The 22,127-nt window shown below is 51.4% G+C and overlaps 1 protein-coding gene across 1 annotated transcript in view; it reads right to left on the reverse strand.

The window, feature by feature from the left end:
* Nucleotides 1-21,172, reverse strand: part of LOC111140157 (phospholipase A2 group IVE) — a 34,481-nt gene extending 13,309 nt beyond the window's left edge. The window contains 11 exon segments of the mRNA XM_022492506.1: nt 681-718; nt 1,050-1,139; nt 1,242-1,402; nt 2,232-2,295; nt 3,413-3,455; nt 5,867-5,907; nt 6,705-6,836; nt 8,980-9,116; nt 15,471-15,543; nt 21,076-21,090; nt 21,092-21,172. Of these exon segments, the coding sequence (XP_022348214.1) occupies nt 681-718; nt 1,050-1,139; nt 1,242-1,402; nt 2,232-2,295; nt 3,413-3,455; nt 5,867-5,907; nt 6,705-6,836; nt 8,980-9,116; nt 15,471-15,543; nt 21,076-21,090; nt 21,092-21,172 (875 nt within the window).
* Nucleotides 21,173-22,127: the final 955 nt, after the last annotated feature.

The following is a 22,127-nucleotide window of genomic DNA, read 5'->3' on the forward strand; positions in this document are numbered from 1 at the left end:
ATAACAACACTGGTTGATAGTTGCTGAGTGTCCCTCTCGTCAGATCACTGATTTTTGGCAAGGGTGCCAAGACAATTCAGAGGGGAAAGAATAGTCTTTTCCACGAATAGTGTTGGGACAACTGGAGATTCACACGCAAAAGAACGAAGCTGTATCCCTATTTCATGCTGTATATACAAATTAACTCAAAATCTGTCATAGACCTAAATGTGAGAGCTAAAGCCATAAGAACTCTTAGAAGAAAGCAGGGGATCCTCATGACCTTGAATGAGGCAATAATTTCTGAAATATAATGCCAAAAGCACAGGTGACAAAAGAAAAAATACGCATGCGCTAGACATCACCAAAGTTCAAATGCATTTGCGTCCAAGGACATTGTCAAGAATGTATAAAGACAACCTCTAGAATAGGAGAAAATATTTGCAGATCATATCTCTAACAAGGGACCAGTATACAGAATATAAAAAGACCTCTTACAACTTAACAAGAGGCAAGTAACCCACTTTAAAAATGGACAAAGGATCTGAATAGACATTTCTCCCAAAAGATATAAACATGGCCAATAAGCCCATGAAAAGATGCTCAGCCTGGTCAGCCATCAGGGCAATGCAAGTCAAAACCTCATTTCCCTCCCTCGGTTCTAGTAAATCAGAGGAACAGACAGAAGGAGGGTGCTTTACCAGGGTGTAGACTTCATGTGTAATTCACAGTCCTCGCCCTGGGAAGAGAAAGAGGAACAACTTTTCAGGGATGACGATTTAGAGCCAAGGGGTACCAAGCAAAGGAGGGGCGTCTCACCACATGGTACCCCCTGATCTGACTCAGCACACACATGTGCACACACACACATGCTAACCTCATTCCTTCTATGACCCTCAGCTCAGCCTCTACACACTCTCTTTGGCCCCACAGCACAGCCCGCAGTCTCCTACCCCAGCAGACTCCTCTGCCCCGTCTGAGAGAACCCCCTCCCATGTCACCGCCCCCCCAAGCCCTTCCCATTCTCCTCCCACAGCAGCTTCAGGCTGTGCTGCTCAGGGTCCCCTTACCACGGGTAGGGTCACCGTCTGGCCATCAGAGAGGCAGTCAAGGGGCTGGTGGACAGGGCTGTTCTTGCTGTGCGCACAGCAGCAGCAAAGCTGGAAGGATGGGCAGGCTCGGTGAGGGGTGAGGGGCTCCTCTGGCAGGTCCGGCTGCCCCAGTCCCCCCTGACCTCACCCCCCACCATTGTTGTTGTGTACCCCATAGCTCCACTGGCTTGTGGGCACGTCCACATGCATGCAGGGCTGGAAATACTTGGGGTAGTGGAAGCAGGCCGGGTTTGGGCAGCAGGGCTCCTGGCGGCATGGGACACGTTGGGTGTGCTCGAAGGACTCCTTCACTGTCACTAGGAGGTCCTTCACTGGAAGAGAGGACAAGAGGCCTGAGCCCCTAGGAGCCTCTCACTCCTCCACCCCAGCTTGCACCAAGAGAAAGCCAAGCTGGAAGAACCTGGGGCAGGGATTCAGAAGCATCTAGGGCACAGGTTAAAAGGCCTCCGAGTCTCACTGCAGGGCTGGGCAGTGCCCTAGAATCTGTATTTAGTGCGGCTGTGTATGATGAGGACAAAGAAGGTCCCCAGCAGGCCTTGAGATGCTGAGTCCCCTGGACTGGTCCCCCCAGATTCTGCTTCTCCAGGAGGTGCCCTGCATCAAAGACGGGCCCTCTCCATACCACCAGTTTGGGGGTGCAGCTTCTTCCTCCTTCCCTCTCCCATGTCCAGGCAGCTACGCTGCTCTCCTCTCTTGGGACAGGGCTGGAAGCTTTGCATGACTGAGATGGGATGGAATGGTAAGCAGAAGCAACTTGTAACTGTGGATCTCTTAGGTCTCTGCTGGCCATGAAATGCTAGGACCCTCTGTGAGGAAGGGGCACAGCTAGAAGGGGACGTGGAGGTTGTCAGTGCCCACCTGCCCCGGGGCGGACCACTGCAGCAGACCAGGCATGCAGGGCTGACCCGTGTGGGCAGAGAGGGCCATGCTGTGCCGCTGACCCCAGCCCAGGGCGCTGAGGGTCCCATGGGTGCCTGGAAGAGCATGCTCCCTATAGAGCGGTGGGGAGGCCAGGGGTTCATGACCCCTGAGGGGGAGGTGACCCCAAGAAGCCATGGCCAAGCTCAGTCAGGATGATGGACAGGATAGCTGTGGGAAGAAACGCTCTCCACCACCCCCAGAGGAAGTCAAAAGACTCACTTTTCCTCCTCTTCTTCTGCCTCCTGCACTCTGCGTGAACTTCCAGGCGGGAGACTTGCCGAGACTGAAACAAAGGAAGTGGGGTCCATCTGAGCGCTGGCTGCCCCCTCCCTCTGTCAGGCCAAATGGAGGAGATGAACCAGGGGATAAATACAGCGCTGGTCTGAATTGGGGCTGCTCCCAGGAACCATGGTGTGCCGACCACATTTTCTGAACCCAGTCAAAGCTTGTCATCTCATTAAGAGATGCAGTATTTGAAAATGAAGCTGTCCTGGGGTGCCTGGGTGGCTCAGTGGGTTAAGCCTCTGCCTTCGGCTTAGTTCATGATCCCAGGGTCCTGGGATCAAACCCTGCATCGGGCTCTCTGCTCAGTGGGGAGCCTGCTTCCTCCTCTCTCTCTCTGCCTGCCTCTCTGCTACTTGTGATCTCTCTCTCTCTCTGTCAAATAAATAACAAAAGAAAAAAAGGAAAAAAAATCTTAAAAAAAATCTTAAAAAAAAAAAGAAAAGAAAAGAAAATGAAGCTATCCTCAAAAATCTAGGCTATATGGTTTCTATATACCAGGAGTCATGTTCTCAGCTACAGGTCAGGGATGGAAGCTGCGGGATTGGTCCAAAATAAAAAGAGGGAACATTCCTCTTTTGGGGCTTTAGAATGAGAACTCGCAACAGAATAGTCTTCTAAAAGTCAGATTCTTTTACCACAGCCTCCCAAAGACTGATTTCGGGGGTGGGGGGAGATCTCCTCGAATCCTGAGGCTTGAGATGCATTTATTTAGCTGAAATGTCTGTACCAGAGCTGAATTATGACAATCTTAAAACACCGAGTTTGTAATTGTAGAGGAATTGGAGCTGGGGTGGGCGGCGGGGGGGATGGGACGGAGGCTGAATCTGGGAGGAGGCTGCTTCCATGGAGATGCTTTTACTGGGGAGGTTCCCAAGGGGAGGGGTCATTCTGTGGGATATGGGATGGATGTTCCAGCCCCTGCCTCCCCAGAAGCAGGGGCCGGGACCCCACCCCACCCGCCCAAGTCCCCGTTGGCCTGCTTTAGTTAGTCTGACTCCTGGAAGGCTCTGGGACAAGGGCTTGGGTGGGCTGTGTTCTCTCCCACGGTTCTGTTCCCCTGGGAGCAGCAGCCATGTGTGGCCTCTGGAGCTACAGGAACCTGAAGGACATATTACCACCAGCACGCCGTTGGTGATGAGGATCTCGGGTGGAGAGGGACTGGAAAACAAAATGAGAACTCCTGGTCAGTTATATCATTCTTGCCTGATTTCTCAAGAGGCGTTAAAGAACCTAAATAGGGTCAATATAGCAGAGTCTCCTTGATCCTTATCAAAAGTCACGGCTCAAGAAATTTTAGATCACAGAGTGCCTGAGTGTCTCAGTTGGTTAAGCATCTATCTGCCTTTGGCTCAGGTCATGATCTCGGGATCATGGGACTGAGCCCTGCATGAAGGCTTCCTGCTCGCCGGGGAGTCTGCTTCTCCCTCTCCCTCTGCCCCATCCCACTGCTCGCTTGTCCTTTCTCTCTCAAGTGAATAAATACAGTATTAAAAAAAAAATAAAGCAACCTTATATCTGTGGATTGTCAAGGCGAAAAGTGGCATACATTTTAAATAGAATATGAAAAAAATAAATGTATAGGTTGGAAGAAGAGTTCCTTTTTAAAAATTTTTTAATTCCTTTTTTAAAAGATTTTATCTATTTGACAGAGAGAGAGAGTACAGCAGGGGGAGTGGCAGGGAGAGGGAGAAGAAGGTTCCTGCTGAGTGGAGAGCCTGATGTGGAGCTCAAACCTAGGACCCTGGGTTAATGACCTGAGCTGAAGGCACTTAACTGACTGAGCCACCCAGGAGCCTCCTGCCCTTTTTTTTTTTTTTTAAAGAGATAACTATCCTAGGGGCGCCTGGGTGGCTCAGTGGGTTAAGCCTCTGCCTTTAGCTCCGGTCATGGTCCCGGGATTGAGCCCCGAATCAGGTTCTCTGCTCAGTGGGGAGCCTGCTTCCCCCCCCACCCCCGCCTGCCTCTCTGCCTACTTGTTATCTCTGTCTGTAAAATGAATAAATAAAAACTTTTTTTTTTTAAAGAGAAAGATAACTATTCTTTATGCCCAGCCAGATACCCAACTGTGCTTTCTGCACAACTTTAAGGAGCTATGAAGATAAAGAGGTAGCCGGAAAAGGCCGAACCTGCCACCTGCAGCTGGTGGAAAGATTTCTGGTGGCAGAAACGACCCATTCTCCTTTCTGTGCTGTATTTAATTCATGCTTTTAACAAACAGTTCTGATCCAGCCGGAGAGGGGCCTGGTGTATACGAAATACCTTCATATTATAAAGTCAAGAATGTAAGTCTTCAAGGTTACAACTAGCCTATGGGAGTCTACAGTCTCCCTTTGCCAAAATCAGGCCCAAGATGATTGCGTCTCCAGATCAACTCTTCCTACCAATTTTGACGTGTTTCATTTTGCAAGCTACAAGGAATTTGCCCCCAAGTCTTGTTGAATCAAGGACTGGAGGAGAGAGTCCTGATGTTCTTCAATGGGACACAAAGTAGACTTTAATTTGTTAATCAGCGGTTGATAAGAAATGAAGCACCCCAAGGAGTTCTATGTGCCCCTAGGTAGAGGACTCTCTCAGAATGGAGTTTGACAAGTTTCTTGTTCTAGCTCCTGCCTCCCACCCTCCCCCTTTTCCTGGGGCTGATCCTGAGTCCAGGGGCTCAGCCCTATGGGGACCACAGAGAGGAGTCAGCTGCCCAGTCACAAGACACACTAGTATCCTGGGCAGGCTTCTCCCCTCTCGCCCCTTCTCTCTTTGTCCTCTTCTCTTTCCTATCTTTCAGCTCTGGGGCCCAGTTCTACTCCAGTGCCCAGCATAGTGAAATCTCCAGGACCTCAGGTCATTTTCCTAGTTGAAACTGACAGGAAATAATCCCACATGTTGGGCCTGAGCATCTCCTTGATGTGGCTCTAGAGCTGGCTGCAGAGGGGACAGGCTGTTTCAGACCAGGGTTTGGGGGAGGTTTTGTTTTTGGTTTGGTTTTTTTTTTTTTAGATTTTCTTTATTTGAGAGAGAGTGTGAGAGAGAAAGGATTGAGAGAGCACATGAACAGCGGGGAGGGGCTGAAGGAGAGGGAGAAACAGACTCCCTGCTGAGCTCATGGGGCTCCATCCCAGGACTCCGAGATCATGACCTCAGTCAAAGGCAGACATATAACCAACTGAGCCACCCAGACAACCCCGGGGCAGTTTGTTTTAACAGTTCAGGGTCAAGGAGGAAACCCCCTGGTCCTGACCTCTTTCTCAGCCTGGCCTCTCCAAGGCCCCATCACCATGGGGCAGAAATTCTTCCCAAAGGTCACTCTCAGGAATGCAAGGGGCTGAAGCAGGCAATTTGGCCAGAGTTCTAGATCTCAGAAGCAAAACTGATGTTAGTGGAACAGGGTGAGCGGGGCTGGGGCCCAGTTACCTGCAGTATTTAGAAGCTCGCAAATGACTGTGAGGCACAGTGTGGGGTGCCAGAGGTGAGAGTGGGAGAGGGAGGTTAGCCAAAGAGCAGACCAGGCTCTGAAATGCCTGCTCAGAGCCACTGAGGGGTTAGGACCGTGGTGGGTTAGGACGGGGACTGCTCACCTCTCCTCCAGCAGGAACTCGACCTCCAGCTCTTCCATGCCCTGGCAGGGGGATAAAGGGAAGGCAGCTGTGACTGGGGCTGCCCCTGTCTGTCCCCAGACATGTCCCTTTAGCTTCTACCCCCAGCTTGCCATTGCTCTCCTGCCTTCCCAAGGGGCTCAGCACCTGGGACAAGGGAGAGCTGAGACTCAACCACCAAAGGACAGAGTCCCCTTCCCTCATCTGTTCCTTCACACCTCTTGTTGTGTAACTTCAGGAAGTTGTGGCTTCATGGACCTTAATTTCCGTGCCAGAATGGAAGACAGGCAAAAGCAGAGAGACTCATCCTCTGCTGTATCCTCAGGGCCTGGAACAGTGTCTGGACCATAGTAGGAAGTCAAGGATTTGTTGAATGATTGAATTGATTAACATCAGAGTCCAGCTCTGACTCTCTCTGATTTGCAGATTTACCCTTCTTTACCCTCATCTGCCCTCCATCCCCTGGGCTATCTCAGCAGAAGGACTCTGAGAGGAGAAAAGGGAACCAACACTTACTCCATCTCCATTTTGTACCATGAACAGTGCTAGGGACCTTAATTAGGTTTTTCCTTTTCAGGGTCACAACAACCCTGCGAGGTATGCATCACCATTGCCATTGGACAGACGAGGAAACAGAGAGCAGAGGAATTAAATCCATCCTGCCAGGCCACACAGCTAGTAAGCCTAGCACTGGGACTGAGCCAGCAGTACTGTCGTTTTCTGACTTGTCGACACAGAGAGAAGCCCGAAGAGCAGCACCAGACATAAGCAGCTGCTCCTCATGAGGCAGGAGGCTGAGGGCCTGGACACCAGCACCCACCTCTGGGTTGAGTGGGAACTTCACGTGGGTTTTCTTTCGGAAGCAGAGTTTGGTGAGGTCGTAGAGGACTGTCAAGAGATGGTCGTCTGGTGTCAGTGTGTCTTCATCACAGACGCTCAGCTCTAGCACGTTCTAGGGGAGAAAGGAGGGTGCAAGTCTGGTTACTGTGTTTGCATGGACCCATTTTCCTAGCAAGGAGGTGGGTCTCAGGGATGTGGAACAGCACAGAGGTCTCCGCTCAAGCATGACAGATTTGTAGAATGATGAACTTGGCGGGAGGGGGGAGATCGTGTCTAAACTCTCTAACTTTCTGAAGACTTCCTGACCCTCAGCTCTGATTGTTTTGGAGACCTGTGCTCTTTTGCAAGGTTGGCAAGGACCTGTGAAGTGTGGGAGATATCATTTCACCTGGGGGGAATGATGGAAGGGCAGAAAAGCAGGACCCTTGCCAAGTCATAGACTGTGTTCGGCACTGGGGCCCCAGAGCTGAAGACAGCCCATTACATGCTAGAAAAACCAATTCAGGGAAGTTAACACCTTAATGCTCCAGGGGGGTGATGTGGCAGATTACAGGGATTCTCATACTTGGTTGGCTTAGGGTGAGGTGTTTGAACTCTATCCCTCTGTCCATCAGCCCATAAAGAGGTCTCATGGGTGGTCCCAAAGTTGAGCACCTACCCTGACATCTGGCTGAATGATAAGGTCAGCAGTTTTGGGTGACTTGGATTAGCTTTGAGTTCTCTTGTTTCAAGGAACCTGGGAGATGCAGGTTAGGGCTGGGTTGACTCTTTGGTCTTTATCAGGTGGACATAAGGTGGTCTGGGGGTTCCTTGATGAATGAGACCTGTTGACCTTGTAATTACTACAAAAACAGACATGTCCCAGAACCAATCCCATTGATTCATATGAGCAGCCCTACAGATCTTTAGACAAAGGAAGTCAAAATTCTGGTTTCAAGATGGCAGACTGAGCCCATGCCAAAATCCCCCTACCTCACCAAAATCACAAATACGATATGAGAGATATTTTTATAGTAACAAATATAATAAATATACTTTAATAAATAACAAATATAATAACAACAATAATAAATAAATAATAATAAATAATAATATATAATATATATAATATTATATTATATATAATATAATAATATAATATATAATATAATAAATAAAAATAATAAAAATAAAATAATAAATAACAAATATAATAAATAACAAATATACTTTTAAAAAAAGTTTTAATTATTTATCTTTAGAGAGAGAGAGAGAGAGCACAGGGGACAGCAGGAGGAGAGGGAGAGAGAGTCCCAAGCAGACCCTGTGCTGAGCGTGGAGCCTGACATGGGGCCCAATCCTATGACGCAGAGATCATGACCCACGTTGTTATCAAGAGTCAGACACTTAACCAACTGTGCCACCAGGCACCCCCAAAGCCCTTCTTGAAAGGAAAAAAAGGACTTATTATGAACCAGAAATAAAGCATTACCCTAAAACATGGAAGCAGTAAGCTGGAGATATCAAGCCTCAAGTGCCCCAAGAATAGTGTTGATACCCCTATGATGAGGACCAAGTTTGTTTTAGGAGAATTCTGCTGAGGGAGGACCTGGATGGCTCAGTCAGTTAAGTGTCTGACTCTTGATCTTGGCCCAGCTTGATCTCATGGTCATGACTTTCAGCCCCATGTTAGGCAAAAAAAAAAAAAAAAAAAAACCATACTGAGTTGGTCCACAGCTCAGTAAGCTCAAAGGAGAATTCTCCAGTACGAGAACTGCCATATATCTGAGAAAGGCCAACACCATGAAACAGTAGCCCAATAAATGAAAGAATAGACATTCAAAGAATTAGAAATAATAAAGCCTTCTAAAAAGGAGTTAAGATAGGGAAAGCCCTCTGGCTAGAATTAGACTGGCCTCAGACCTAGTGAATAAAATGGCCTTCCCCCTCCCTGTATTCTCCTACTTGGAGCATGTTCGGCCAGCACGCTGGGTTTTGCAGCAGGAACCACAAATTCTAGCAACAATTAGGTAGAAGGACAAGAGAGAAAGGAAAGAAGGTAGAAGGATAAGTAGACTCAGAGGGACAAACATGAGGCAGGCCTCATAAAGGAGTGGTGAGTGGGAAGATGGGTCACTGGGAGGAGAAGAAGTAGATGGGAAGAAAGACAAATAGACATAAGAGGGACACATAAGCAAACAGAAGGACAAGCAGTCATGGAAGGGAATAGAAATGTAGGCAAGGCTGACAGACACAAGGCATCCTCTGAGTCTCACCTTCACTTGGCTCTGGATCTGGAAGCTGAAGGTTTCATTCCACTCTGGGTTTGGGCAGTTGGAGATGGTCCTAGTCCTCAACCTCTCACGAGAAGCAGTGGGCAGCCAGAGGCTCACAAAGCAGTCTGTCTGGCTCACTGTCCAAGGAAGACAAGGGTTGGAGGGAAGGGTGGGGAACCAACCCAGGTCCAGAGAGGAGAATATAGAGTCAGAAGGAAACTTCAGGCAAGTTACTTCCAGCACAAACCCTCGTCTCCCCTCCTCACTCATGGGTCTGACTCTTCAGAGACCTTTGTCCTAGAACCCCCAAGAAGGTCACAGCGTATAGGCCAGAAAATTCACAGAGGGGGATTCAGATCCCACTGATCACTCTCATGGACACAGATGGCTTCTGGCTCTTTTTTTTTTTTTTTTTAAGATTTTATATATTTATTTGACAGAGCGAGATCACAAGTAGGCAGAGAGGCAGGCAGAGAGAGAGAGAGAACGAAGGAGGCTCCCTGCTGAGCAGAGAGCCCAATGCGGGGCTCAATCCCAGGATCCAGAGATCATGACCTGAGCTGAAGTCAGAGGCTTAACCCACTGAGCTATCCAGATGCCCTGGCTTCTGGTTCTTTTCAGAAGCATCCCAGCTCTCTGAGCAAACACCTGCTAGGTTAGGACAAGGTCTGCCTATAGAATTTCTCCTCTGCCAATGGAAGATCTAGAGGATGAGCCCCACAGAGTCCAGTTTAACTCTTGCTTAGCCCAAGGTACCAGGGAAACCAAAGTAGGGCTCTGCTCTTCCTCAGGGCTGCTGAGAAGCAGGGGGTCAGAGTCTGCTGTGCATCTGCTCAGAGGGCCAGAATGGGGAAGGGCTTGGGTGGAATAAGAGTTTAAGAGAATCTAGAAGCAGGGGCCACCATTTACATAAGACTAATGTCTCGACTGCCTCTAGTCAGGTTCTTCATACCTATACTAGTCTTCCAACACGAGGCATGTGACCCAAGAAACCCTCACATCTGAAGCCATGTACTTTTTTTTTTTTCCTTCTCATTTGAAATGAATGACCCAAGGGTGATTGCTAGATGTGCTCTGGGGAAGGGGCAAAGGTTTTGTTCTTAAAAGTCCCTCCCAAAGTAGATGAAGGCCTCTCAGGTCCTCTGGCTGGAGCAGCAGAAGGCATGGGGTGAAAAAAAATAACAGGTAGCCTGGCTCCTTCCATTCTACCTGGGAGGAGGGAGGAAGAGGGGATGTGATTGCCCTAGTCCCTCTCCTGGCAATGTGCTGGGGTAAGTCCCAGGGTACACACCAGATATGTAGAAAATGGCAAAAGTCAACATAGTCTCCGGTGTCAGAGAATCCTCTCGATGGTGGAGCTGGTGGGAAGATATGAGTTTTGTTCTAGTAGGATTGACCAAAACTAGTTCATAGTTATTAGTAGTAATGTCCTATGAGAGTAAAACCCAAGATGTCCCCCTGGACTGGCTAGTTTTACTTTGTCACCCCACTGAGAACATTATCAGAGTTAAGAACCACACTTTGCATCATAAGCATCCCTAGCTTCTGATTTCATCTCCAATATCTGATTAATCTTTGAGGGCTTTACATTCAGTGAACTGGAAAACATGGCCCTCCTCCCACTCGATAAAGGTAGGATGACACTGCATTTTAGAGTTCATAATTGCTTAATCCAGACACAAAGAATGACCAAACCCAGAGGAATCTAAAGAAAATGATAACCTCATCATCTCCACCCATCCCCTCCATGCCCAACCTGCTCCTCCTCGCCATCAATTCAGGTGGCCAGGCCAGACCTCAAGTGCCATCCTTGGCTCTTACGTGATGTCACTTTAACTCTGTTGACCTCTCCAGCCCACCCACACCTCACTTGCGCCACCACTGCCTTAATGCAGGCCACCGTCGCCTCTGTGACTACTTCCCAACTGGGCGTCCTGGCTCCTGTCTTGCTCTATTCTCATATTTTCTCTCAGAAGAAACCAGAAGGATCTTTTTAGAGCTGACTGTGTTATTCCCAGTTTAAAATCTTTCAGTGGCTCCCATCTGCCCTCAGGAGGGAGTCCCCACCACTCAACATGGATACCTCTCCCACTTCCCCAGCCTCAGCCCTCCTCCTTCTATCCTCCCTACCACCCAGCCCCTGCTCTGCCACCAAACACACACGTAGGCGCACGCACACACACACACACACAGCACTTGCACTCACCCCCTAGACTCCAGACAAACCCAGTCACTTGTGGGTCTCAGGAGTGCCATGCTGTCTTGCCATTCCTTCTGTCTAGAACACCGTTCTCTTCCATTTTCGCCTCACCCTTCCCTTGGCTAGCCCCTTCAGGTTTCAGAAGGAACCACCGCTGGAAGGCTTCCCTGAGCCCCCACATCTTGGCCAGGTGCCCCTCCCTCCTCCTAGCCTAGAATCTCTGCCCTTCTCTTGGCAGGGCACTAGCTACATTCCACCACAGTGCGTGTCAGAGCACCTGTCTCCACTGCACTCCGGATGCCGGGAGGGCCTGGAGACTATGTGTCAGCACTTACTAAACATTTGTTGGATAAATGAACTGAACGGAAAAGCCCAACTTCCTGCTTGAGGGCACTGCATCAAATTCTGGGCTGTCACCACAGATACAGTTAAGCAACTTGGATCTCTGACTCGTCTGCCTATAGGGAGACTCCTCAGGGATCTCCTGGGACCCCTCTGTTGGCTTTTCCTGGACACCCGCCAGAATGTCTCAGCCTGAGACATTCTCCTCAGGTCTGTCTCCTATATAGAGGAAGGAGCCTGCAGGCAGTGACCCCACCAACTCTATGCCCATTTACTTAGCATGATTTCATCAACCCCGTAGAGGCCCCTTTGCTTCTAAAATCCCTTTCCTATTTTCAGTCCATGCCTAAAATTCTCCCATTAAGCCCATTAAATAAAATCTCAGTATTTCTGGCCTAAGGCTTAAATCGCTAGGTAAGATACAAATACTCCTGGAAGAGACAGGATCGATCAGACACCCACACTTCCAGCATTGATTGGTTTTTCAGTTCTTTCTAAGAGAACTGGTGCCACCGCTCTCCACAAGGTTGGGAAGGAGAAAGCAGCCGAAGGAGGGGGAAATCCTGGGAAGAGAGAGGTGACTTGATACAGCAAGGCTGGTAGGGGCCTGGAGGATACTCTGACTGGAAGGAAAGTGACCAGCATGCTGGCAATGAAGAATGGTTAAGCAATGCTGACCCAGTTCTGAGGATTTCAGAGACTGCAGGGGATTTCCTAGGCATTAATGGTTCTAATCCTTGTTCCTCTTAAGTGATAGAGGGCTTGGTCATTTGAGTGACATGCCTCCTTTCCCGGAATGTGGGTGGCAAAGAATGACTCAATGAGATCTACAGATGCTGAGAACACTACCTTCTTAATACCTCTGGAGACACCTGCCTCGCATCCCTTAGGGTACTGGTTTGAATTTTAACCTGATTTTCCCAAGAGGAATAAAAGCTCTTGGCCACTGGGAGGTTTCCAGGTCTACTCCATCCAGTCCTGGCCCGGGGATGGGTGGATCCCTGAGTCTCCTCCCTTTCAGGCTACTTGAAATCTTGGGAAACTCAGACACACACTAGAGGATTGAACCAGAGTGGAGCGCATTTTTGATCCAAGCTAGAAGAGAACAGTTTGGAGCAAGAGTAATCTAGGACCCAGAAGACATCAGGATAGTCGCCAACCACATCAGGCAAGGTGGCAACAGAGTCCAGCCTACATCCTCTGTGGGGTCTACACATAACATGCCCCAGGCTGACACCCCCAGACACCATGTATGCCTCCTGCCCTGTTTCTCAGGGGAAATGAGAACAACATAAACAACAAGGGGAACCTGGAAACCTCCCAAAGTCAGCCTGTGTGCCAGAGGGGCTTGTGGGGAAAGGGAAGAAGAGGGCGGTGGGTCAGACTTTAGCCCATCTGTTGGTTGCCTGTTCCCCCATCCTCCCACCTCTGGGATATGCAGGGGATGGGTGTGGCAGGAGAAGATAGAAGAAAGAGGCTTGGACCAAGGGAAGGTCTACACACACAGGTGCAGGCATGCCACGAGAGTGTGCAGCCCGGATGACCCGCAGGGTTGGGACAGACACACCTCAGGAGTGGAGACAGGTGAGGGCAGCTGTGGGCGTGTGCAAGCTGCAGGTATCCTGGGGGTGCAGGGAGTGGGTGAGTGTTGCCCAGGGGTGAGTTAAATGTCCGAGTAACCCACCATGGCGTGGGGAAGGAAGGCAGAAGAGGTGGCCAGGCCCTGCCCAGGGAACACTTCTCCTCAGATCACTCACCGGTGGCCTGGGAGGCCCCGAGAAACCCGAGAAGTCCCTCGCAAAGCCAGGCCCAAACTGGACACTGGCCAGCATGGGCTCTGGACACTTGTCCTCCAGGGGGCCCAGCTGGAGTCCTTCCCCACCCCTTGGTTTTCCCTCAGCCCCAGGGCCCTCCCTCCTCTGCCCTACACACTCATGCCTGCACTGTGGCAACATCATCTCACCAAGTTCGTCGGCCTCTCCCCACCTGTGCTCCAGCACAGTCTGCTGCTCGCCTCAGGAAATCACACAATCCCTTCCTCAGGAACCCGTCAGGAGCCCAGCTGCCCTGTCCCTTGGATCTCTGTTCCTCCTCTGCCTGGCCCCAGCCTCCGTTTCCTGCTTGTCTTGTCATCCCCCCACCACGCCCCCCAAGGACCAGACCTGGGATCAAACACTACTTCCACCTTTAGGCAATTATCAGCCCTCACCCACCCAGTGGGCATCAGCACTACCCTCAGGTCGTTCAGAGGAGCAAGCTGCCCCCTACAGGTGCTCCCAGATGCCCAGCGACTTCTCTCCCTCCCTCAAGATGGCCTCTTCCCCACATCAGGCTCCCAGGACCTGCGGATGCTCACACTATGCTCCTCTCAGATCCCAGGCCGTCAGAGTGGCCTTCCTTAGCTACTCCTGGCTTTCGGTGTCCTCCTCCAGTCCTTTTTTTTTTTTTTTTAATTTCATTTATTTATCTATTTATTTATTTATTTGAGAGAGAGAAAGCATGAGCAGGAGGTGGAACAGAGAGGGAGGCAAAAGGGAGGGAAAGAATCTCCAGCAGACTCCCTGCTGAGCGCATAGCTGGACCCTGACCCTGAGACCCTGACCCTGATGAGGCTTGGCTCTCACAACCAGGGAAGCATGACCTGAGCCCAAAGCAGGAGTCAGAGGCTTAACGGTTTTTCACTGACTGAGCCACACAGGCGCCCCCAGTTCTAAATTCTATAGTGACAAGATTAGAATGCCATCTCCTGTTACTGGCCTATACTTGCTTTGGGTATCAATGTCTCCCTTGTTAAAATGTACACTTTGGGGGGGGGGGCCCTGGGTGGCTCAATTGGTTAAGCCACTGCCTTTGGCTCAGGTCGTGATCCCGGAGTCCAGGGATCGAGTCCTGCGTTGGGCTCCCAGCTCTGCGGGGAGTCTGCCTCTCCCTCTGACCTTCTCCCTTCTCATGTGCTCTCTTTCTCTCAAATAAATAAATAAATATAAATAAAATATAAAAAAATGTACACTTGGTATCATAGCTCTCTGCCTTCTCTGCCCACCACCCCCCACCAGCCCAGGACCTCTCTAGCCTAAATCTCAGGGTGAGGGCAGTGCGAATATCATGAGCTCTGGGGAGCCCTGGTGGCCCTTGGGCCATTCCTGTGGGGTCACCAGTGAGGGGGGACATGCCCTCAGCCATAGGGCCTTGACACAGAGCTTTCTCCTCCTTGAGGGCCAAGCTTCTCTCTGGATGGGGCAACTTGAGGGTGGCATAGGGAGGGGATCTGGGTTCTCCTGATTTCTTGAATTCCCAAAGATAAGCATGAGAAGAACATCCTGACCGCCCAGATGCCTTCATTTCTCACTGAAGCCAGAGACTTCCCGGGACCCCCATAACCTGGGAAGGCAGTGGGGGCTGGGACGAAGGCAAAGTTACGTCTGCGAGAAAACACTGCACAACCAGCCCTGGTAAGTCAAACTGCATCGTCCATGGGGCTACGCTGCTGAGCTGGTGCTGTGCAGCTTCTGCCATGAACTCCAGAACCCAGTGTAGGAGCCATATACCAAGAAGGGGCCCTAGGACTAGGCTGACAGATGGGCCTCTCCCTCTCCTTCACCTCTACTGGCCCACCAACTCATTCAGAAGCAAGGAGTACCCAGTGTAGGAGAAGCTGCTGCCCCTGGAAATGGGTGCTAGGGGAGTGGGAAGGAGAGAGTAAGGTGAATGGGGCTCTCAGACCCAGGCAGACTGTAGGGGCTGATCGTGCCAAGGTTATAGGTGAGAGGAGGGACCTGGAAAAATGATATAACCCCCAAAGTCTGAAATACAACCCGAGTATAGCAGACACACCCACACCCACCCACACCCACACCCACACCCCCACACCCCCACACCTTGCACACCTCCGATGTGTCTCCAGCCAGGTCCCACAAGCAGAGGAGGCAAGACAGGGCAGGATACTCACCCCTATCAGCCTGTCGGACATTTCTCATCCGGATGACCTTCACGGTCAGCATGTGGCATGGAGACAGCCCGCCCTGTGGATGGAGAGGATAGCGGGCTCAGTCTTCAGGTGACAACGCTGACAGAGAGAGCAGCTCAAGCCACCCACAGGCTCCCACTGCTCAGACTCAAGAAGCCTCTCCTGCCAATGTGCATTTCTGGGCTCCAGAGGATATCACTGGCCCCCAAGGCCACTCCTTGGGGCTTTCTCCTCCCCCCACTATGAGCCAGCACATCTTAGAAGGAGACCGCTTCAGGCCTGGTCTGTTCATGCTTTTCCTGGTTGAATCACAGGATTTGAAGACCCTTCCCTGAGAGTTTTACCCAGGCATAGAGGAGTCTGTTTACCATTCACTCCTAGCCTGCGCCCATGGCAGATGCCCTGGGACCCCTCCCACTGACCAAATGACCATATTTACAGAGGCCTTTGAACTAGAACCTTTTACACTCCACACAGTTCACGCTATGCTATCAAAATCTCATTATGCCTTTTTAGGAGGATGCAATTCTCTATTTAAAATATTATTGGGTTTTTGGGAAAAACATAAAAGTATGAAGAAAAAGAAAAGTCTCCAGCATCCTACCATTCAGAGACGATCACTATAATCACTCTCTTGTTTTTTGGGGTTTTTTTTGAAGGTTATAATTAGGGGCACCTGGGTGACTCAGTTGTTAAGTGTCTGCCTTTGGCTTGGGTCATGATCCCAGGGTCTTGGGATTAAGCCCCATATCAGGCTCCCTGCTCAGCAGAGAGTCTGCTTTTCCCTCTCCCTCTATCCCTCCCCTCTGCTTGTGTGTGCACTCTCTCTCTCTTTTTCTCTCTCTTGCTCTCTTTCTCTCAAATAAATAAAATCTTTAAAAAAATAAATAAATGTTATAATTATTCTGATTTTCAACTAAGACTGTACACAGATCATTTATGTGCTTTGGGTGTCGTCAAAGGTAATAATACTATAAGACCTATAGTTAGTATCTACTGAACACTTACTATTTGCCAGACACTTTTCTTACATTTTTAAATCTTCATAAGACCTTTATAACAAAGGTTTTGCTATCTTTTTAAATTGATATATAATTGACATGACATTGTATTCATTTTAAGTGTACAATGTAATGATTTGATATACACAGATACTGCAGTAAGATTACCACAAGGAGTTAACACCCATCACCATATAGGGTGACAATGAGCTTTTTTCTTGTCATGAGAACTGTCACCATTTTGATGTCTGTCCTTCCAGCCTCTTCCAGAGCTCCATTCTAAGCAGCAACAACAGAACAATACCCAGGGGGCTGCTCCACAGACCCTGAGATAGAATTAGAGCCTCTTTCTCCTCAATCCCCATTAGCTGCCTCAGAATCAGAGCAGAAGCCAAACTGATAGTTATAAATAGTCTTTATAGTTTATAGTTATATATAGGTCTGAATCCCTTCGTGTGAGGCTGGCTCTGAAATAGCCAACCTCACGAAGGTGAGGGTGTGAGGCTGTCTTCAGAGTAATTCGATCTCACAGGATTCTCTTTGGAGCTGAGTGACTGGCCAAAGGCCAGGCACACCGCTTCTCCCCCCCTCCCCGCCCCCCATCCTCCTGGGCTGGAAATAGGGCTGGGTCTTTGGTCAGGCCCATTCTAAGCAGGGTGGGCTCCTCATTTCTCACTCCCCCTTCCAGCGGAGTGGGTGTCCTGGTCTGATCTGGTGAGGAAGAGAGAGTCGGGTTTCACCTGTGAGAGCGTCTGTGGCAAAGCCTGTTCCCACTGGCCTACTTTCTCAGAGGGCAACAAGAGTTCAAATGGACCGCCGAAGGCCTCAGCCCGGGCCAGGGTCAGTCCTCAGGGACATTTCATAGCATTGAAGGGCTTCTCCTGCCTCCCGGAGGGGCTGGACTGCACCCCCTCGCCGTCCCATGTGTCTTCTCTGGAAGGACATGAGCACTCACGGCTTCCAGTAGGATCTCATTCCAGGTGCCCCCTGCCTTCCAGGAAAAGTCCTCTGCTGCCATCGAAGCCTGACACCCTCCAGGGAGGCTGCCCACCTCTTCCCACTCTACCTCAGCAGCGCCGACCGCCTCAGTGGCAACCTGTCAAGTGTCCACCATGTGCTAAGCGTGGTGTGTGTAATCTCTACATTCCATCTTGTTGTGTCCTCACAACACCCCCACGGAGCAGTTATTATTAGCCTCACTTTACAGATGGCGAATCTGAGTCTGAGTCCTTGGATGTTGGGCCCTCAGCTAGAATCGGAGGAGCCCTAGTCTGAATTCAATTTTAATTCTTCAGCCTGAGCGTGTAACCACGACCATGGTATCCCCTTACTTGGAACCAAGCATTAACATTAAACACAAAGACGGGTGCCACTTGCCTCCCACCCCCTCCTCCTTCATCTTTTCCTCTTAGAAACTATTTCCCTGATAGATTCTTCTTTTCACTGGGAATTCCCCCAAGACTCTAAAATAACCCCCAAACTCTAATAGTCCTTCTACTTGCAATGCTTTCATGAGCTATATTTCTGCCACTATATTCCACCATCTCGCTCTTTTTTAAAGAGCCAGCACACACAAGAGCCTAAGAGTTCTTGAAGGAGAAGGCTCCTCTGTGGTCTATCTGGAGTCTCAAATCACAGCTTCTAGATCAGGAATCTGCAGGAGAGACCAGTTCCAAAGCGCTCCTCAAAGGACTCTGACATTTCGCCAGCAGGGAGACAGAACCTGGCAGGGGTGTCGAGAGAGAGCCCAGAGCGGTCATGCTGGGAGGAAAGAGGTGGGAACATGGGACTTGAGTCTTGGGCCCAGATGAGTGCGACACCCAGGTCTGTGAAAAATGACCGTCTTGGATAAAAATGAATGTACCTGTTTTGCTCTTGCTATAACCAGCTCAACGGAAGGAGTGCTGGAGAGAAGCAAAACTTCATGGCCCCAGAGGTAACTGAAACATGGTAGAAAGTTCCAGTGGAACAAAGTACCAGTGTCTGTGGCTGTGCAGATGGGAACCAGAAACTGGGGACATTACAGATCCCAAGTTTACAGGGTAGCTTACAGTGTGGTAAGGATAAACACTTTAAGGACTTGAACAAGCCTGACCCTAGGACGGGATGCCTTGGCTGGTTATCAGACTGAAAATAAAATTACTGAACAGCAGCCATGGCTGGGCACCATGCCAGCTGGGCTGTGGCCTGGAGCTGGGATGGACATTGATGGGGGCCTTGCAGGGTCCTGGGTAAGGATCAGGGAGCACCCAGGGGAGCTGGAGCTCAAGGCAGGAACTGTTGGGCAAACAGTAAAGAAATGTATTCAGCGCATTAATAACCAGTAAGTACAGCTGTGCAGGGAAGGTGGGCCTGAGCGGTTTCGTGGAAGCCATGTGGGAGAAAGGGCTCTACTGTTCAGGTGGCTCTGGTTCTGGCTCCGCCCTCCTCCCCGACCTTGATTCCTGGGGCGGAGCTTGCAGGACCCTACTTCCCCTTGAGACCTACTCAGAAGAGGGGGATCTTGCCAGCTCTTGTGGACAAGATGTGACTCTTTGACTCTCAGGACTGGCTATTAGGCAATTCAACAGACGCCCCCACCCCACCCCGACCACCCCCAACTTCGTAGATAGGACCTTGGTGCGGGTCGCGGAGCACAACTTTCTGTCCTCCTCCAGTGTGCCCGGCCCTGATAGGACCTTGGTGCGGGTCGCGGAGCACAACTCTCTGTCCTCCTCCAGCGCGCCCGGCCCTGAGCCTGCCCCAGGGGGCACCGCATTTGTTCTCATGTAGCACCCCAGCCACGCTCCGAGGAAGATGCTCTTACCCCCTACTTTGTGGAGAAGCCTGGGTCTAGAGAGACTGCTTCTCACGCCCGCACCCAGCGCCGAAGCTGCAGGGCCAGGACTTGGGGCGCAGACCTCCCTGACCGCAGGGCAGCGTGCGTTCCATCTGCCTGGGGGCTGGCTCTCACGGAGAATTAACCAAACCCGCTAAAAGCTTGCTCCTGGTCATGCCCTGGACTGCTTAATAGCAGAGGCAGTTGTAAGCCCTCAGTGGCCATTCAGGGCTCTCCCTGCACCCCAGGTTTGGCTGTCACCACAAATTGGTCAGAAGAATTGTCACCAACGGGCTCTCACATCAGGAGTGGGGAGAGGGGGAGGGGGTCTGACACGTGGGGTTTCAGAAGTGGTGGGTGTGATACCCATCCCCTGGGGCCAGGCAACCCTAACCAAACCAGCCCACAAGGTCTGGGGTGCAGGAGAGGGCAGACGGCTCCGAGGGCGCCTGTGGGAACTCCCTCACCAAGGCTTCTGGGGCAGGCCTGGCCGGTGAGGCCACCTCCTCCTCCCCCGGGGGAGCTGGGTGTATCCATCCCACCGGTTCCTTGCAACACCTGTGTCAGAGCTCCCAACAGCCCGGCGGTGGCTTCCAGGACGAGTGGGCCCTCCCTAAAAGGACACCATTGGGATGGGGACTTCATGGGACCTCAGGACATGACCCAGCTAGTGTGAGCACCATCCCAGACCAGGAGGAGCTAACATGGCTGTTTTCCTTTTTTATCACACAGGGGAGGTGAGGGGTCAGGGCAAGAAGTCCAGCTCTGAGTCATGGAGCCTTGGGGACCTGAGAGGGACAGGCACACTTCTTAGCTGCTCCACACCACCCTTCAAGGTGCTCTGTCCCTTCTGTGGAAGCTCTCCCCTCACCCAGCCCAGGTTCGGAGGCTCCACCAGACTAGGGAGGCAGGAACAAGTGCTGACCAGAGGCTCTCCAGCCCCCTGAGAGCTGTGGGGAAATGTGGGGACACCCCAGAAGGTGACACCCATCCTGGCCAGGATAGCAGAGCACCAGGCACCATGAAGCTTGGAGCTCCCCTCCTTGGGCTCCTGGGAGGCTGAGCAGGGTCTCTACCTTCTACCCCCAAAGGACAAGACATTTTTGGGGTCTCATTCATCTCATTGATTCAGTGTGGGCTGGGGGAGGGGCCTGAAAAGGAGAACAAGGAAGAAGATGCCGCTGCCAGGCCTGGCCGTGTCGTGCCAATGGCAAACTGGAAGCTTGAGGTAAATGGGAAAGCAGAGGCAGAGCTGGTCTGGAGCCCTGGCAACCTGACCCTTGAACCCAGGGTCTCCCTAGGGGGCTAAGGGGAGTCTGACGGACCCAGGAGTCTTGACCACAGATCCAGCTGGGCTTCTCAGCCCATGTGGCAGGTTGGCAATGCCACTGATCCTTCTGAGACACCACACCACACACTCACACAGCATGGAAGCTTAGAATGTCCACAAAGTCAACACTGGCTCACCGCTAGGATGGGCTAGGATGGATCCACCCCTGGCAGTACTGAGCACCATCTTCCTGGGTGCTGGCCTGGCCCCAGAAGGCCCTGAGCCACACCATCGCACCTGGTCGAATCTGTGGGCACCCTTAGCTGGGCCATCCACCCAGGAGCCCCATCCGGGCCAGACCACATCCCCAGGTGCCAGGTCAGGGTGGCCCAAGCCCAGATGCTCCGTGTCTCTGGAGTCTACAGTACTCACAGCCCTCCCGGTGCCTGCCTCCTGTGCTCAGCTTCCTGCCCCACCTACCCAGTGCGGCTCCCTCACCTCTGAGGCCCGGGGGGGCTGAAGGCTTGCCATCTTCCGCTTGGCATAGGTCTGGTAGGTAGTGCGAGAGCCAGGCGGGCATCTGTCTGTGCAGCATCGTGGCGGCTCTCCAGCTGGGTGGCAAGATTGGGGATTTATATTCTGACTCAGAGCTCCACCCTCTGGATACCTCTCTGCTGGGATTGCATGGGGAGGGGTTATGGTGGGTAGGCGGATGGGGGTGGTGGGGGGCCTCGACCTCTTGGTATCAAGGGACCCTGAGGCCTTCAGATCTTGGAAAGGCAGGAAGCAGCAGGGGGCTCCAACCCTTGAGGTCAGCAGGCTGCTGCCCCCAGAAACTCAGAACCACCTGGTGGTCCAAGGGAACAGGTGGCAAGAAGGGCATGCTGGACCCTCACAACCTTAGGATTAGCCCAGCCATGATTTGGGATAAGTCATCTCTCTTCAGCTTATCAAGGTCATGCCCTTCTGGGCGTCTAGGGAGAGGTATGGGGAATAGTACCATCCTTCCTAACTCCACATAGTCCCACACCTTGGTACCCAGGAGCTGTGGGCAGGGATCACGTGGGAGGCAGGCATGATGGTCAGGGTTCCCAAAGTTAGAGGGAGAAGAAAAAAATAATTGCCTGAATCCTTGGTGAGGAAAGGGTCAAGTGCAAGTGTCCCCAGCTCTCCCTCCTGGGAGGCCAGGTGGAGAGAGGGTGTGCCCAGCCTCTGCCTATCTCAGGATAGCTTAGAGGATGCTCCCATTCCACCCATCTGATTCCTATCTCTGGCCTGATGGCTGCCTCATTCAGGGGCCTGGTGGGGTGACTTCGCCGGCTTGGCTGCCCGGCTGGGTACATTGGGAGTTTCCTGCCTGAGCCATCGCCCGAGGCCCTACAACCGGCTTTTCTGGCCCACATATTAAAGTGATTTTGTGAAATTGAGGGTGAGATCTGAACACAGGGCTGACTAGGCCCAAATGCAGGGATGGAACCTGGTTGGTGGTATCTGTGAGATGCCTTTCTGTGCCCGGCAGAGGTGCCCCCCTCTGCCCCACCTGCCCCCCT

This window comes from Enhydra lutris, unplaced genomic scaffold (genome assembly GCF_002288905.1).
Source record: "Enhydra lutris kenyoni isolate GAN:26980312 unplaced genomic scaffold, ASM228890v2 scaffoldscaffold4, whole genome shotgun sequence".
NCBI lineage: Eukaryota > Metazoa > Chordata > Mammalia > Carnivora > Mustelidae > Enhydra > Enhydra lutris.